The sequence below is a fragment of the Callithrix jacchus genome, chromosome 7 (assembly GCF_049354715.1).
Source record: "Callithrix jacchus isolate 240 chromosome 7, calJac240_pri, whole genome shotgun sequence".
Classification (NCBI taxonomy): Eukaryota; Metazoa; Chordata; class Mammalia; order Primates; family Cebidae; genus Callithrix; species Callithrix jacchus.
In genome coordinates this window covers 84998640-85015787 of record NC_133508.1, presented here as the reverse complement: position 1 = coordinate 85015787, position 17148 = coordinate 84998640, and the positions used below count along the sequence as shown (strand labels likewise).

At 36.3% G+C, this 17148-nt stretch overlaps 1 protein-coding gene across 5 annotated transcripts in view; it reads left to right on the top strand.

Moving 5' to 3' along the window:
• SPATA6 (spermatogenesis associated 6) overlaps positions 1-16836 on the top strand; it is a 197143-nt gene extending 180307 nt beyond the window's left edge. For all 5 annotated transcript variants that reach the window (XM_035252998.3, XM_035252996.3, XM_035252995.3 and 2 more), the window contains one exon: positions 10712-16836. In XM_035252998.3, coding sequence (XP_035108889.2) covers positions 10712-10892 — 181 coding nt within the window. In that variant the 3' untranslated portion in view covers positions 10893-16836. The remainder of the gene's footprint in view (positions 1-10711) is intronic.
• The last annotated feature ends 312 nt before the right edge of the window (positions 16837-17148 follow it).

Here is a 17148-nt window from a genome sequence, read left to right as displayed (position 1 = left end):
TTCGTTAAAGACATATTCCCTAGATAGTTATATAGATTAGCATCCCAATTTTGGGTGCTTAACTCATATAATTAATTCTAATTTGATATATGAGTCTTATTTTCAAATTATCTAAGTTGTTTTGTAAAAATATAGATTTCCACTTTTTACCCCCACAGATCCTGATTCTTATAGACATGGAAATCTATATGTTAAGAGATATCATGGGGCCAGGTGCAATGGCTCACATCTGTAATCCCAGTGCTTTGGGAGGCCCAGGCAAGTGGATCACTTGAGGCCAAGAGTTTTAGAACAGCCTGGGCAACACAGCAAGAACCTATCTCTACAAAATAAATAAGACAAAACAAAAAATGGGATATCTTGGATAATCCTAATGTAGGTAAAGACTACATTTTCAAGAGTGCTGCTATCAATTTAAAGTTTGCCATAAACACCAATATTGGTTCTTTTTTCAGCTCACCAAGCAGTGTTATTAAGCTTTTGATCACCCTGAACAATTTGGTACCTCTCAAATTAGAGTTAAGCAGAGTGTCAGAAAAGTTCCGCTTACACATTTTTGAGATCACTTTATAATTTTTGCCACTTCTCATATATATATATGATTCATATATATGAATCAATTGGATGAAATGGTCAGTCCTTCAAGACCTTTTAGAAGAGTATCTTTGATATTAGCTCCAGAAGCTATTGAAATGATTAGGATATTATTTTAGTTTTATTCTCAAGTAATATATTACATATTCAGCCAAGAAGTCCTCTGTTCTGCTTTCCGTCTCAAAGATTAGAGGAACTACACTCAAAGTAATCACCTCCTTGCTAGCCTTGAGGTTTCTATCAGCAGAAGGCAAGAGAGAGTTTTCAGTCTTGACTTACTGTCAACCCTCTACAGATGCTATTTGACACAGGCATCAAGAAGTTTGCATGAACCTCTGGAATGACAGAGTGAGGAGTCAGCACATCCTCTTCCCCCAAAAAAACAAACTGAACAGAACTGTCAAGAACAACAATTTAAGAACTCTTGGAATTGACCAAAAGCATATAACAACAACAAAAAAAAAACTCATTATACTATCTAAAAGAAAGAAAATTAGCATATTGAAGAGATATTAGCATTCCCATATTTCTTGTAGCATTATTCACAATAATAAAGAAATGGAAGAGTATTCAGCTATAGAAAAGAATGAAATCTTTTCATTAGCAACAACATGAATGGAACTAGAGGACATCATGTTTAGTGAAATAAGCCAGGCATACATATCACGTGTTCTCACTTATCTGTGGTAGCTAAAACAGTTGGTCTCATGGAGGTGGAGAGTAGAATGGTGGTACCAGGGACTGGGAAGGGGAGGAGACAATGGGGGTGAGGAGAGGTTGGTTGATGAGTAGAAAAATACAGTTATGAAGAAGGGATAAATTCTAGATTTTGATAGCCCGGTAGGGTGACTATAGTTAACAATAATTGGTTGTATATTTTAAAACAGCTAAAAGAAAGATTTGGAATGTTCTCGATATGAAGAATTGATAAATGTTTGAGGTGATATCCCAATTACTATGATTTGATTAACTACACATTGCATGCATGAATCAAAATATCATATGTACCTTAGGAATATATACAATTGTGTATCAATTTAAAATTTAACTTTAAAAATTAACTGAATGTTAGTAAGAATAGTTAGAGTCTGTGACATTATATCATGGAGATTCCATCCCCGTCTTCCATTTCCCAGCTCCATTGAAAAAAAGTGATACTAGGGAATTCATGTTGAAATATTGGCAGCTCTGTTCCCAAAAATAGCTAACTATATGGAGAGCAGAGCATGGGAAATTCCATTAACAGAAACAGTAATGGTTTGTTGGCAATAAGCAGGGGAGACCTGAAGTTTTAATACTGGTTGGAGCAGACAGTAAAGATCCTGAGAGAAGACCACAGTTGGCTGGCCCTTGATAAAATTCTACTTATTCCTGGTTGGGTACAAGATTATGTTCATGCATAAGGCTGTTCATATGCTTGAGAGATATTGGTGAAGGCCTTAGTGAGCTACTAATTTATGAGTGAATGCAAAGACTTGTAAAGGCAGAAAGTAGAATCCAGGGCAGACTTGTAAACTAGACAAACTTTGACTGTATTCTCAAAGCCACATATAGATGGCAAAATATGGAAGCCTTCTAGGCTTACTGGCTTTGACTAGTCATTTGCTGGTGACTAAGCTATGCTGACTCCATGGTAGCCCCTAAGAAAGCCAAGTAAAGTACCACATGTTCTCATTGCAAGTAGGAGCTAAACAATGGGTACCCATGGACATAGAGAGGTATAATAAACACTGGAGACTGTAAAAGGTGGGAAGGTGTGGAGATTCTAAAAGGTAGGATAGGGTTGAAAAAACTACCTGTTGATTAGGGTTCACTGTTGAACCATGAGTACGCTAAAAGCTAATAACCCAGATTCACCATGATGTAATATATCCATGTAACAAAACTGCCCTTGCATCCCCTAAATCTATAAAAATAAAATAGCAACAATTAAAAAAAAAGAAATGAGAGAAACAAGCAGTTGCACAATATGAAGGAAACAAACAATTTACAATATTGGTTTAGGCAAATCATTAAAGAATCGAAAGGAATACAGAGTTGCTACAGTCTCAACTAGATCTAAAAACATCATTTTCTACAAAAACTTGGAGACATGTAAAGAAAGAAGAAAGTATGACCCATATACATGAAAAATGAATTATTGGAAACTTTCTGAGAAAGTCTAGATGTTAGATTCAGCACGCTTCAAGGCAGCTACATTCAAAGATAAAGGAAAAGGTGTTTAAAGAATTAAAGTCTGGCAATGACTTATCAAATAAAGATCATTAATAAAGAGATCACAATTATTTTTTGGCCAGGCGCAATGGCTTACATCTATGTTCCCAGCACTTTGGGAGGCCCAGGCGGTTGGATCACAGGTCAAGAGATCGAGACCATCCTGGTCAACAAGGTGAAACCCCATCTCTACTAAAAATACAAAAATTAGCTGGGCATGGTGGTGCGCACCTGTAGTCCCAGCTACTCAGGAGGCTGAGGCAGGAGAATTGCTTGAACCCAGGAGGCGCAGTTGCAGTGAGCCGGGATTGCACCACTGCACTCCAGCCTGGGTAGCAAGAGCGAAATTCTGTCTCAAAAAAAAAAAAAAAATTATTTCTTTGTGTTTTTCTCAAGAAAAATTATGCTTAGCACTCAATACTTTTTTTAAAAGTCTGTATACACATTGAGGTTTTCAGCCATGGGGTCTAGCAGATATTCAGTGTTTTTCTACAGGGAGAATAGAGTGGGATAGTATAGTTTCCTATGTTTTGTTCCAGGTATCACCTTATCTACGATAGTTGTCTCATGTCTTCTATCACCTTTAAGTTGAAACTCATTTGAAAGAAATTTCTTATCAAGAACTGAATAAATGACTCCTTATTTCCAAAACGTTTAGTTTGGGGAGCTGAGTAGGGAAGGAATCTACAACCCATAAGACCTCCTTCTGGCTTTCATATTGGGTGGCTTCTAATACATTTTAGACATTTGCTATGATAGCCCTGCCAATTCCCAGGGCCACAGGGGATGCTTATTCTTCCATTTAGTACTTTCTACATTCATTTCAAATTTCTTCCATTTTCAGGAGATTTAAAATTCTCTCATTGTGTTTCTCACATCACTATTCTATTTCAGCATTAGCCCAAATTTTAATGACCAGGCCTGAAGTGATGCTTCATATAAATGGGAATTGGCCACAAAAGAAGAAAAATAATATATTAAATATGTTTATATAAATTTATATAGATTTAAATATATATATTTAAAGGCCTGAAGATTTACATATATGTGTGTGTATATATGTGTGTGCATATATATATGTGTGTATATATATGTGTGTGTGCGTATATATACGTGTGTTGTATATATACATATACATATTTAAAGGCCCTAAAATATATATGTATATTTACATATATATTTAAAGGCCCTAAAATTAATACTGTAAAGGAGAAGCCAGTGCTTCCTGAATGTCTTTTCTGCCCCAGAGTTGCAGAGGGATACAGAAGACATCCCTTAGCAGCCGTGGGCAACTTGGGGAGTAATGCTATGAGACAGAGCAGGATGGCAGGGCTAGCTGCCCACCCTTGATCTTCAGAGGGTTCCATCAGAATCTCCAGAATCCTGAGTGCACTGAAAGGGCCTCCAGATGCCTGGACTATGCCCTTTGGTGATTATTTAATAGTTGTGTGTCTCAGTTGACCTTTCAATATGGGGATAGGTTTGGAATTGTTAAAAGAGAAACCTAGATGGTCCATTTAGAGACCTATTAAACAAGTAAAAAGAATCATCTTAGTGTGCCTGGGCTGCTATAAAAACGAATCTGACTGGGTGGCTTAAACAATGAAAATGTATTTCTCATTGTTCCAGAGGCGGGAAAGTCCAAGACCAAGGTGCTGGCTAATTCAGTTTGCGGTGAGGGCCTTCTTCCTGGCGTGTAGACAGCCACCATCTCACTGTGTCTGCAAATTGCAGAGAGACCACTCTGGTGTCTCTTCCTCTCCTTATAGGGACTCCAGCTTTATCAGATTAGGGCCCAACTCTGATAACCTCATTTAACTTTAATCACCTTCTTATAGCAAATACAGTTACTTTGGGGTTGTAACTTCAATATAAGAATATAGGGCAGTAGGCCAGGTGTGGTGGCTCACACCTGTAATCCCAGTGCTTTGGGAGGCCAAGGCAGGCCGATCACCTGAAGTTAGGAGTTCAAGACCAGTCTGACCAACATGGCGAAACCCTGTCTCTACTAAAAATACAAAATTAGCTACCATGGTGGCACACACCTGTAATCCCAGCTACTCAGGAGGCTGAGGCAGGAGAATCACTTGGACCTGGGAGTGGAGGTTGTAGTTAGCCACAACCATACCACTGCATTCCAGGCTGGGTGACAGAGCAAGACTCCATCTCAAAAAAAAAAATTGGGGCAAAAAAGTGGGTGTGGAGTGGTACACAATTCAGTCCACAGCAAGAATTACACAAAAACATATCTTATCTTTTTAACTCTGTAGGATCAATTCAGAGATAGCACCCAGCTCACATTGATTTTGCATTTTTTTTACTATAGCAAAATCATGTTCTTTCAAATTTCCTACCTGAGGGAGAAAAAACTTAGAATACTCATTTAAGGCTTATGATAATTTATTATTTACAGAATTTGAAGTGCTCTGGATATGGACAAGGCGAATTTAGATAGGGAGTATTACCAAGCATATTTCTGTCATTGAGACATGTCTTGGGCTGTGCCTGAGTGTCCTGAATTAGCCTTGTGATTCTCAGTGTGTTTAGGCTTCACTAACTTTCCTCTTTGCCTGTGGATGTTTTCATATTATGATGTGTCCAAGCTGAGGGAGATATTTGGGTCAAGAATATTAGATTCTCTTCTTCTATTTGCAAAGAATTGTTGTTATCTATGAAACAAGTGTTTTCAAAAACTTGGGTCATTAGCCCTGGGAACCTTCCTGCATCTTTTGATGAATTTGTTTCTGTGAATTACACTGACCTCATATACAAACTTGATTTCATCTAGAGATATGGTAATGTCACTGGACGTGATCACAAATAAGCTTTAAAAGTTTGAGGTATGCTATTTCATTTAAGGATAAGTACTTCCATTGGGAAGTGATTTTGATGATAAAACTCATGTTGGATTAAAAGCCTTTTTGGCCAAGTTAAAAAAAAAAAAAAAAGAAGAAAAATAAAGATAAAAATAATTTTAAATTTGTGTTTAGAATATGATCTATTATGGCTGTTATGTAGAATTTTTAACACTATCTTCCTTTTATAGAAAGGTATTGATAAAAACTGTTTTCTATTTGTTTTTGCATTATTTTAAGGATATTGACAATAGGGATATGCTCAATAAGAATGTTTCAGTTATGAAATTATTCATAACAGAATTTCAGTTTGAGTAATTTAAATTTTCCCTTTTTTAAAAAAAAAAACTTTGATACATAATTGTACATATACCTAAGGTACATACAATATTTTCATGCATGCATACAGTGTGAAGTAAATCAAATTATGGTCATTGGGATATCACCTCAAACATTTATCAATTCTTTGTATTGGAAACATTCCAAATCTTTCTTTTAGCTATTTTGAAATATACGACAAATTGGTAACCATAGTCACCCTACTGGGCTGTCAAACTCCAAAGGTTTTCCCTTCTTTATAACTGTATTTTTCTTTTCTTTTCTTTCTTTCTTTTTTTTTTTTTTTTTTGAGACAGAGTTTTGCTCTTATTGTCCAGGCTGGAGTGCAATGGTGCATTCTCGGCTCGCCGCAACCTCTGCCTCCTGGGTTCAAGTGATTCTGCTGTCTCAGCCTCCCAAGTAGCTGGGATTAGAGGCATGTGCCACCAGGTCCGGCTAATTTTTTGTATTTTTAGTAGTGACGGGGTTTCACCATGTTGGCCAGGATGGTCTCAATCTCTTGACCTTGTGATCCACCTGCCTTGGCCTCCCAAAGTGCTGGGATTACAGGCGTGAGATAACTGTATTTTTCTACTCATTAACCAAACCCTCTATTCCCTCCTCCTCTTCCAAGTCCCTGGTAACCATCATTCCACTCTCAACCTTCATGAGATTAACTTTTTTAGCTGCCACAGATGAGTGAGAACATACAATATTTGTCTTTCTGTGCCTGGCTTATTTCACTTGACATGATGTCCTGTAGTTCCATTCATGTTGTTGCTAATGAATAGATTTTTTAAATAGCTGTGTAATATTCCATTGAGTACATTTCCCACATTTGCTTTACCCCTTCATCCACTGATGGGCCCTTCGGTTGATTTCATGTCTCTGTTATTGTGAATAATGCTATGATAAATATGGGAGTGCTGGTGTCTCTTTGATATGCTGATTTTATTTTCTTTGGCTATATACCCAGCAGTAGGATTACTGAATCATATGATAGTTCTATATGTAGTGTTTTGTGGTTTTTTTCTTTTTGAGAAACCTTCGTACTGTTTTTCATAGTGGACTATACTAATTTACACTCTCAACAACAGTGTATGAGCATTCCCCTTTCTCCACATTCATACCAGCATGCATTATTATTATTTTTTTTTTTTGGTCTTTTTAAAATAAAAGCCATTTTAACTGGGTTGAGATTTTTTTTATTGTGGCTTTGATTTGATTCGTGATATTGAATATTTAAAAAATATTTCTTTTAACCACTTTTCTTTCTTCTTTCCAGAAATGCCTATTCAGATCTTTTGCTCATTTTAAAATCAGAAATTAGATTATTTGTTTGGTTTTGTTTTTTGCTGCTGAGTTTCTTATATAACCTGGTTATTAATCCCTTGTCAGATGAGTTGTTTGCAAACATTTTCTCCCATTCTGTATTATGTCTCTTTACTTTGTTGATTGTTTCCTTGGCTGTGCAGAAGCTGTTTAGCTTGATGTGATTCCATTTGTTTATTTTTGCTTTGGTTGCCTATGCTTTTAAGATGTTACTCAAGTAATCTTTGCCCAGATCAATATCCCAAAGCATTTCCCCAATATTTTTTGCTAATAATTTCATCCTTTCAGGTCTCACATTTAAGTATTTAATCCATTTTAGTTGGATTTTGTATGTGGTAAGAGATAGGCATTGTTTTTATTTTTCTTCTTGCCTAAAAATATCCGGTTTTCCCCACACCATTTATTGAAAAGACTGTCCTTTCTGCAGTGTATGTTCTTGATGCCTTTGTCAAAAATGAGTTAACTTTAAATGTATGGATTTATTTCTTCATTCTGTTCCCTTGATCTGTTTTTATTCCATCCATCTGTTTTTATTCTAGTACCACGCTGTTTTGGTTACTGTAGTGTCACAGTTTAATTTGAAGTCAGGTAATGTGATGCCTCCAGCTTCATTCTTTTTGCTCAGGATTCCTTTGGCTATTCTAGTTTGTTTTTTTTTTTTTTTTTTTTTTTTTTTTTTGTGGTTCCAAATACATTTTAGGATTTTCTTTGTTGTTGTTGTTGCTGCTGTGTAGAATGTCATTAGTATGTTGATAGAGATTGCATTGACTCTGTAGATAGCTTCAGGTAGAATAGGCATTTTAACAATATTGATTTTTCCAATCCATGAACATGGACTATGTTTCCATTTTCTTGTATTCTCTTCAGTTTCTGTTATCAGTGTTTTATAGTTTTTATCATAGCAGTCTTTCACTTTTCTGGCCAAATTTTTTTTCTTTTTTTTTTTTTGCTATTGGAAATGGGATTGCCTTTCTGATCTCTTTGCAGATTGTTTACTGTTGGCATATAGAAATGCTGATTATTACATATTAATTTTTTATTTTGCAACTTTTCTAAATGTGTTTATTCATTTTAATTTTTGGGGGGGAGTCTTTATGTTTTTCTAAGTATAAGATCATGTTTTCTGTAAAAAAGGATAATTTGACTTCTTTTTCAATTTTGATCTGCTTTATTACTTTTGCTTCCCTAATTGCCCTGGCTAGGACTTCCATTACTCTCTTGAATATAAGTTGTGAAAGTGGGCATCTTTGTTCTGTTTCAAATCTTAGTAAAAGGCTTTTTATTTTTTCCCATTCAGTATAATATTAGCTATGAGTTTGTTATATATGTATGGCCTTATCATTTTGAGGTATGTTCCTTCTATGCCCAGTTTATGAAGGGGTTTTATTATGAGTGGATGTTGAATTGTATTAAATGCTTTTTCAGCACCCATTGAAATGATTATACTTTTTTGTTTTTGATTATGTTGATATTATGTGTCATATTTATTGATTTACACATGTTGAACCATCCTTGTATCCCTGGAATAAATTCCATTTGAGCATGGTGAATGATCTTTTTCATATTGAATTCAATTTTCTGATACTCTGTTGAGGATTTTTGCATATGTTCATCAGGAATATTAGCCTGTATTTATTTTTGCTGTTGTGTTTTTTTTTTCTGATTTTGGTACCAGGGTAATGCTAGGTAAAATAGGTTTTCTTTTATCTTCAATTTTTTGTAATATTTTGAGTAGACTTCCTATTAGTTCTTCTTTAAATATTTGGTAGAATTCAGCAGTGAAGCCACAGATCCAGGGCTTTTGAAAGAGAGTTTTTATTACTGCTTCAATATTGTTAGTCATTATTGGTCTGTTCAGGTTTTGTATTTTTTCATGGTTTAATCTTGGTTTGTCGGTTGTGTGTATTCAGGAAGAAACTTTGTAATCTCTAACAGACCTGGTAGGTCTAATCTATAAAAATTATTTCATTAATTGAAATAGGTCAATTATTTATATACGAAAATAAACTTGGGCTGACTGTTGTGGCTTAGGCCTGTAATCCCAGCACTTTGGGAGGCCGAGGCTGGTGGATCATCTGAGGTCAGGAGTTTGAGACCAGCCTGACCAACATGGAGAAATCCCATCTCTACTAAAAGAACAAAAAATTAGACAGGCATGATGGCACATGCCTGTAATCTCAGCTACTAGGGAGGCTGAGGCAGGAGAATCGCATGAACCTGGGAGGTGGAAGTTGCGGTGAGTGGAAATTGCGCCATTGCACTCCAGCCTGGGCAACAAGAGCAAAACTTCATCTCAAAAAGAAAGAAAAGAAACTCAACATTTTATCCATAAAAAATATTATTCAAGAATTTAATGTTTATGTTAGTAAAATTATGACACTGATAGCATAAAAGTGCTATTAATCCTTAAGAAAGAGTTGCCTTTCCTTTTCTGTCTTCATCACAGGTAGCTCAATCTTAGTCTATTTCATTAGCTCCCTACAGGCTCACTCTCACTTACATGCGCGTGCACTCTCGCTCTCTCTCTTGCTCACTCTCACGGTCTCTCTCTCTCTCTCTCTCTCTCTCTCTCTCTTGCTCTCTCTTCTCCTCCCTCCCTTCCTGACTCCCACTTTTCTTTACTTTAAGACCCTCAAAACTACAGTTGATCCTTTCACTTCATTCAAACTCTTCTGCTTTGTTTCCATTTTCCACAAATGTTTCTCTTTAGCCTAATTTTCTACTCTGAGGGCAATAGCAGCATGGCATAGTACAAAGAGCCTTAGAGCACACACATGGTCTCCTTTTTCATTTTGCCAATTACTAGCTGAGCAGGCTTAGGCAAGTCACTTAACTTCACTGAGTCTTAATTTCTGTATCTACCAAATTCTAAGGGTTGTAAGATGTATTCTTAAATATATATAAAGTACCTAGTTTAATGTCTCATATTTAATAACTTCTGTGTTTAAATTTTAAAACAATCCTATAAAACTAACGGTAAAAAAGCTGAGACTCTGGATAGTTAAATAAATTGCCCAAGGTCTCACAGCTTATAAAGGACTGGGCTGGAATTCAGTTTCAAGTGTGCCTAACTTTTAGCAACAATGCATTTTTATTCTGGCCATACCAGGCCACCTGTGTTCTGCTTTTATCATGCTGCACCTGTGTCTATCTGAATTCCTTTTAACTCTAACACAAACTTTTCATTTTACTGTTTTATAACAGTTTTACACAGATAGTTCTGCTTCCTCTTTTAAAATGTCCCTCTTTGAAAGCACAGGCATTATTGTGGTCTGTTTTTCACAGCCCCAGCAGAGTATTAAATACCCATACAGTAGTCAATAAATATTTGATTTACATAGTGCTATCTCTAATTTTGTTTCATTATTATTTTGTACCTTTTATATCTCTTTTTATAGCTCATGTCAGCAACCACGGGGCACTTTCCATTTGGACGATGGCGAATACTGGTCCCACAGGGCAGCCTCTCACAAGGGAAAATCCCACTGTCCCATCTTTGAGAACAGCATGGACAAGATGTACAGAAACTTATACAAAAAGGCCTGTAGTTCTGTTTCTCAGACACAGGAAAGCTTCTGAGAACATCCACATAAACTGCATGATTGTCCGTGTCAACTTCTCAATGAAAATGTTGGATATGATCAATATCTGTATTTCTTTTTTTAATGGGATTATAACTAAGTACAATAATTAGACTTGAATAAGTTTATTACTTCAGATGGGAAATTGTCATAGGCAAGCCTTTTAAAATAATTATTACAGAAGAGTCTGCTGTGTTGCAAACCTCAAAGCTCTGTCACATAGTCACAACTTCCAATATGTGAGAAGGATATTCTGTTACATGTACATCTCAAATTACCATCTACAAATCCAAAAATAGTGCCTTTCTAGAAATGTTTTTCTCTCTTGTAATTTTCTTTTCATCTGTTTAACTGGTTATCTTGTCTGTGTAAGATTTAATTAATATCGACTACCTTTTATTGGTGATGAACAAAATGATATACAGAAATGAATTTCTTAAAAGTTTAAATGCTATTTTAACTAACATTTTCTACTTTTTCCTTTTTCAGAGCAGGCTATTAATATTCCTTAGCTCATTGACTTTCATTTTAAAGGCTATATGACCATTTACTCATTTTTCTCTGAAAGAAGTACCTAAGTTGCTTAAAATGCATAGCAGTTATCTAGAAATACCAGTGGCCACAGATGATCAAAAATTTGAATAACTAGTTTTTAAATACAGAATTCTTTCCATGATATTTTTCTAGGGCCAAACATTTTGGTGCAACCAGAATCAGAAAATAGCTTCTGTTGGTAAGCTTATAGGAACTCAAAAATAGTAATGGAATTATATTTTAATTTGAGGCTTTGGGATTTGCATTAAGTATCATATGGTCCAAGAAATTATTATAGTATCCTCACTTTTAAAAAACACTTGTAACCACAGTGCAAATATTATAGCAGAATACTTTGTGGTAGACACTGAACATTTTGTTGATTGATGGATAGACTTAACTTCTCCTCCCCCACCCCAACACACACCTGTGAAGCCAGTGATACTTTGAAGATATAAAGAAATCAGCTACTTTATAATTACTAGAGAGTGAGGGGAGGGAAAGGAGAGAGTAGGGTAAGTGAACTTGGGTTATAATCTTAAGAGATGACTAAAAGATATTTTCTCATTGACTCTGTTTTTGATTAATTTTACAGTTATGATTGAGGAAGAAAAAAATGAACTTCCTTTAAAATGAAATTAAAATGTGAAACTTGGTGACTTATTTTTGTAATAGAACTTGTTAACCATGTTAAGAGTGCTTTAGTATCACAGTCTGTGATATATCATAAAGAGCATTAGTGCTCTCTCCATGAGCCAGGAGTCCTAGGCTTTAGTGTCCTGTGTCTAGCTGAGCCTGTTTTACTCTCAAATCCTTTGTTTCCTCAGCTATCAAATGTTGAGAATGGATAGACCCCAAACTATGTTCTGCGGACCGAGACCACTGTTTTAGGAGATGATTGTAGGAATGTAGATAGAAGTATGTAATGTAATTGGTTATGCAAGTTTGGGAAAATCTGTTTGCTGCACACACACACACACACACACACACACACCTACACCTCTTCAGAGAGTCCTATGTAAAATTATAGAAGTAAAAAGAGATGATTTTAATGCTGAAACAGTGCCTGTAAACTGGGGCTGTCTACAGCAAACTAGGATGTATGGTAACCATGCTCATTGTGAGCACTAGCCTTTAGTGTTAGAGGCTTTAAGAAAATTCTGGTATAAATCTGTTTTGCTCTAGTATCTAGTAGACAGCCTGGCATGTAGTTGACATTCCTTAAATATTTATTGAATTAACCCAGAATTTTCTAAACTAAATTTAGCACGTAACACTGTTTGTTATTCTAGGTACCATCCAGTGTTCTCCTAGCTCCTCACACTACCCGCCAATGTTATCCTCACGTACGTGTGGATACCTAGGCTGCAGAAATACTGGACTACACAATTGCTGAGTTACCCTCTGGCTGTAGATTATATGATGAGGTATTTTACAATAAGCTTTTGAAGGTCAACATTGAATAATGCTCTTTTACAAATATATATATATATATATATATATATTTTTTTTACAAATGCATTTTACAAATGTATATATATATATATACACCCAGTGGTTTTCTGCGGGAAAATAAATTAAAAAGTCTTTTAAGAGTTGCTCTTGGTGAAAAGAACAAACATGACTTTCAAAGAAAATGTTTTACTACTCCCAAAATCTCCTGAGTCAGTACCACAGAAATGACTTATTACACCTATATCTGCCATTGGCTCTGAACAAGGCTGCAAAAAGTAGGGCTTCTGAAAGGGAAACTTTAGAATCTGATATTCTGAAAGAAGTTTTCCTATGGATTAAGGTTAGTGTCTTTCTGAAAGTTGGGAGAAGTTTTCCTGGTAAATATTAATAGCATCTTTGTGAAGTGTCTGATTATCTTCTATTCTCTAGCGGGGAAGGGTGGTCCATATTGCTCTAACTACTACTGTGAGTACTTACACTATATTGTTTTTAAAGAGTAAAACCTTTAAGTACTAATAGTTGTATTTTCTCATTCATAGGAGCAGAAAGGTACAGTTGTTTGTTCTCTTAGCCTTTTTTCCCCTGTATTTCCTACAAAATAAGAATAGTTGTTGGAGTTAATATGAAAGATACATAGGCATTTCTTCTTACTTTTTAATTTTTTTCTTTAAATTATAAAAAACTCGGGGATTTAAGAAAATGTCAAAATCAACAAAAAAATTTGAATTATTGGAATGAGACTCTTCCCTGGTTCTACTGGCTAGTTACATAACCTTATTTAAGTCATTTATGCTTTTTGGAGCTCAGTTTTCTCAACAATAAGGTGATCAAAAAGTTAATTTAGAATGATCCTTTGACATTTTATAATTGTACAATTATTATGTATGATCAAGAAGTCCTAGGCAGGCAGAGTTGTTTTCTGATTTACAGAGATTAAACCCCTGATTTAAAAATCTGGAACGAATAGAGAATTTTCATTATTATGTTCATTTACTAATAATAGCTTTATTGAGATATAATTCACTCTGAAAAAGTATACAGTTAAGTGATTTTTACTATATTCACAGAGTTGTGCAACTATAACCACTAGCTAATTATAGAATATTTTATAACTCCCAAAAGAAATCATGTAACTGGCCGGGCGCGGTGGCTCACACCTGTAATCCCAGCACTTTGGGAGGCCGAGGTGGGTGGATCACGAGGTCAAGAGATCGAGACCATCCTGGTCAACATGGTGAAACCCCGTCTCTACTAAAAATACAAAAAAAAAAAATTAGCTGGGCACGGTGGCATGTGCCTGTAATCCCAGCTTCTCAGGAGGCTGAGGCGGGAGAATTGCCTGAACCCAGGAGGCAGACGTTGCGGTGAGCCGAGATCGCGCCATTGCACTCCAGCCTGGGTAACAAGAGCAAAACTCCGTCTCAAAAAAAAAAAAGAAAAAAGAAATCATGTAACCATTAGCGATCACTTCCCACCTCCTCCCCACAACCCTTGGAAACCACAGATAAGCTTTTTGTCTCCATGCCTGTTTTGGACATTTCATACAAATGGAATCATACAGTATGATGATCTATTCTGTCACTTAGCAGAATATTTTCAGAGTTTATACATGTTGTAACATGTATGAGTACTTCATTTCTTTTTATTACTAAATAATCCATTATATGAATATACCATATTTTGTTTATTCATTTGATTGATAGCTATTTGGGTTGTTTCTACTTTGTAGTATTCTGAAATGCTGCTCTGAATGCTAGTATACAAGTTTTTTTTGTGGACATATGATTTTATTTCTCTGGAGTATACATCTAGAAGTTGACTTGCTGGGTCCTCTGGAAACTATGTTCAACATTTTGAAGAAGGAACAAATTGTTTTTCAAAGTGAATGTACCATTTTACAATTACTGTGTTGATCTTTATCTTACCTTAGTATCTTAGATAAATTACACATTCAAGCCTCATTTATATATTCATCACGTAGGTATTAAGCACTATGTTAGAAATAGAGGGTATATAATTTTACCATCTTTGAAAATGTGAAAAGCAGTGTATTAAAACATTTGCAATGGTTTGGTATCTTCTATGATATGAAAATGCAAGAATGGGGATAAGGGCCTTCTACCTTGATGGAACAGAACATGCAGGGGCATGAAAATGGGAGGGAGCATGATTGTTCATGGAAACTCCTCAAAGTGCTTTAGCTAGAAGAATGGTATGGTAGAATATGACTCATGCAGTAAGAGAACTACAAAGAGGTCTAGAGCAGCATCAGAGGAGGTGACTGAATGTTAAAGGATTGAAAGGACTTTTGAGAATAGCAAAACAAAGTGGGATAAACTAAATATTAATCAGATTTTTTTTTTTTGAGATGGAGTCTCACTCCATTGCCCAAGCTGGAGTGCAGTGGTGCAATTTCGGCTCATGGCAACCTCTGCCTCCTGGTTCAAGTGATTCTTCTGCCTCAGCCTCCCATGTAGCTGAGATTACAGGTGCATGCCACCACACCCAGCTAATTTTTTAATTTTTAGTAGAGATGGGGTTTCATCATGTTGGCCAGCCTGGTCTCAAACTCCTAACCTCAGGTAATACACCATGTCGGCCTTCCAAAGTGATTGATCAGATTTTACAAGGGTGGAGTTGAAAATATCCAGAGTCAGTTAAGAATAAAGATCTAGAACTTTGGAGAATTCAAGAATACAAAACACATTATGAAGTCAGATAAAAATAAATGAAAGCTCTACTTTTTGTTTTTGGCCTACTTTAATATGTGACCATAATAGGCACCCTGAGTTCTGGACCTCAAGTAATTGAATGTTTTGCTACTTAAGGAGGCTCTGGTGGTAGTAAGACAGTTTGAGGGCAACCCTTTTAAAAATTAAGATAGAGGCTGGGCACGGTGGTTCATGCCTGTAATCCCAGCACTTTGGGAGGCCGAGGCGGGTAAATCACGAGGTCAAGAGATCGAGACCATCCTGGCCAACATAGCAAAACCCCGTCTCTACTAAAAAATTAGCCGGGCATGGTGGCACATGCTTGTAATCCCAGCTACTTGGGAGGCTGAGACAGGAGAATCGTTTGAACCCAGGAGGCGGAGGTTGCGGTGAGCCGAGAATGCGCCATTGCACTCCAGCCTGGGTAACAAGAGAGAAACTCCGTCTCAAAAAAATAAAATTAAGATAGATAGCCAGGTACAGTGGCTTATGCCTGTAATCCTAGTAGTTTGGGAGGCCAAGGTGGACAGATCACCTGAGGTCAGGTGTTCAAGACCAGCCTGGCCAACATGGTGAAACCCTGTCTCTACTAAAAATAAAAAAAATCAGCCAGGCGTGGGGTAGTCTCCTGCCTCAGCCTCCCAAGTAGCTGATAGTCCCAGCTACTTGGGAGGCTGAGGCAGGAGAATCACTTGAACCTGGGAGGTGGAGGCTGCATTGAGCCAAGATTGTGCCACTGCACTCCAACATAGGTGACAGAGCTAAATAATAATATTAAAGAAGTCATTTTTCTAACTAGCTGCAGTTGTATGTACAAAATGAAGAGGTAAGAAAGAAATTCAACATTTCGTTAAGTTATTGTGTTTATTATTTATCACTGAATGATATACTTTGAATTTAATTATATGAAGTTTCCTCAGATAATCAGTTCTTGTGACTGTTGACTCATTCAAAAAATATTTCAGGCAATCTGCAAGGCATTGAATGGTAACCCAGAGATAAACAAAAACACAGTTCCCCAGTCCAAGTTTGTGTGTGTATATGAGAGTTGAGGAGAGACCTGCATTTACTTGAGGGATAATAACTGAAATTAGTTGATATTCTTTCTACCTGTCTTGGATAGCACAAGACTTAGAAAATCCACTTACTACGGTTTGTGAAGTAAGAGAGAAATAAACCAACACAGAACAGTTATCAGCTGATACACTCTTCTCTAAAAGTTAATAAAGTTACTTAACTTTACTCTCATTACCAAATTATTTCTTCTTTTGGGGGGAAAACATACAAGATACTCAAGAAGGGAGTGTTATCAACAAGACCGTAGAGTAGGAGACCCTGGCCCTCAACCCCACAAGCAAACAATAATTTGACAGGCATCCAGGAGTGGAAATAGCTGTGGGAGAGCTTTGGAGTCTAGATAAGAAGCTGCAGCAGGATAGTAGAGCAAAAAAGCAAAGCAAAACAAAAACCAAAAATAACCACACAGAATGGGTATGAGGAAGTCTCATCTTTATCATACTGTCCCTCAGTCTGGCACAGCTGAGTGCCAAGTGT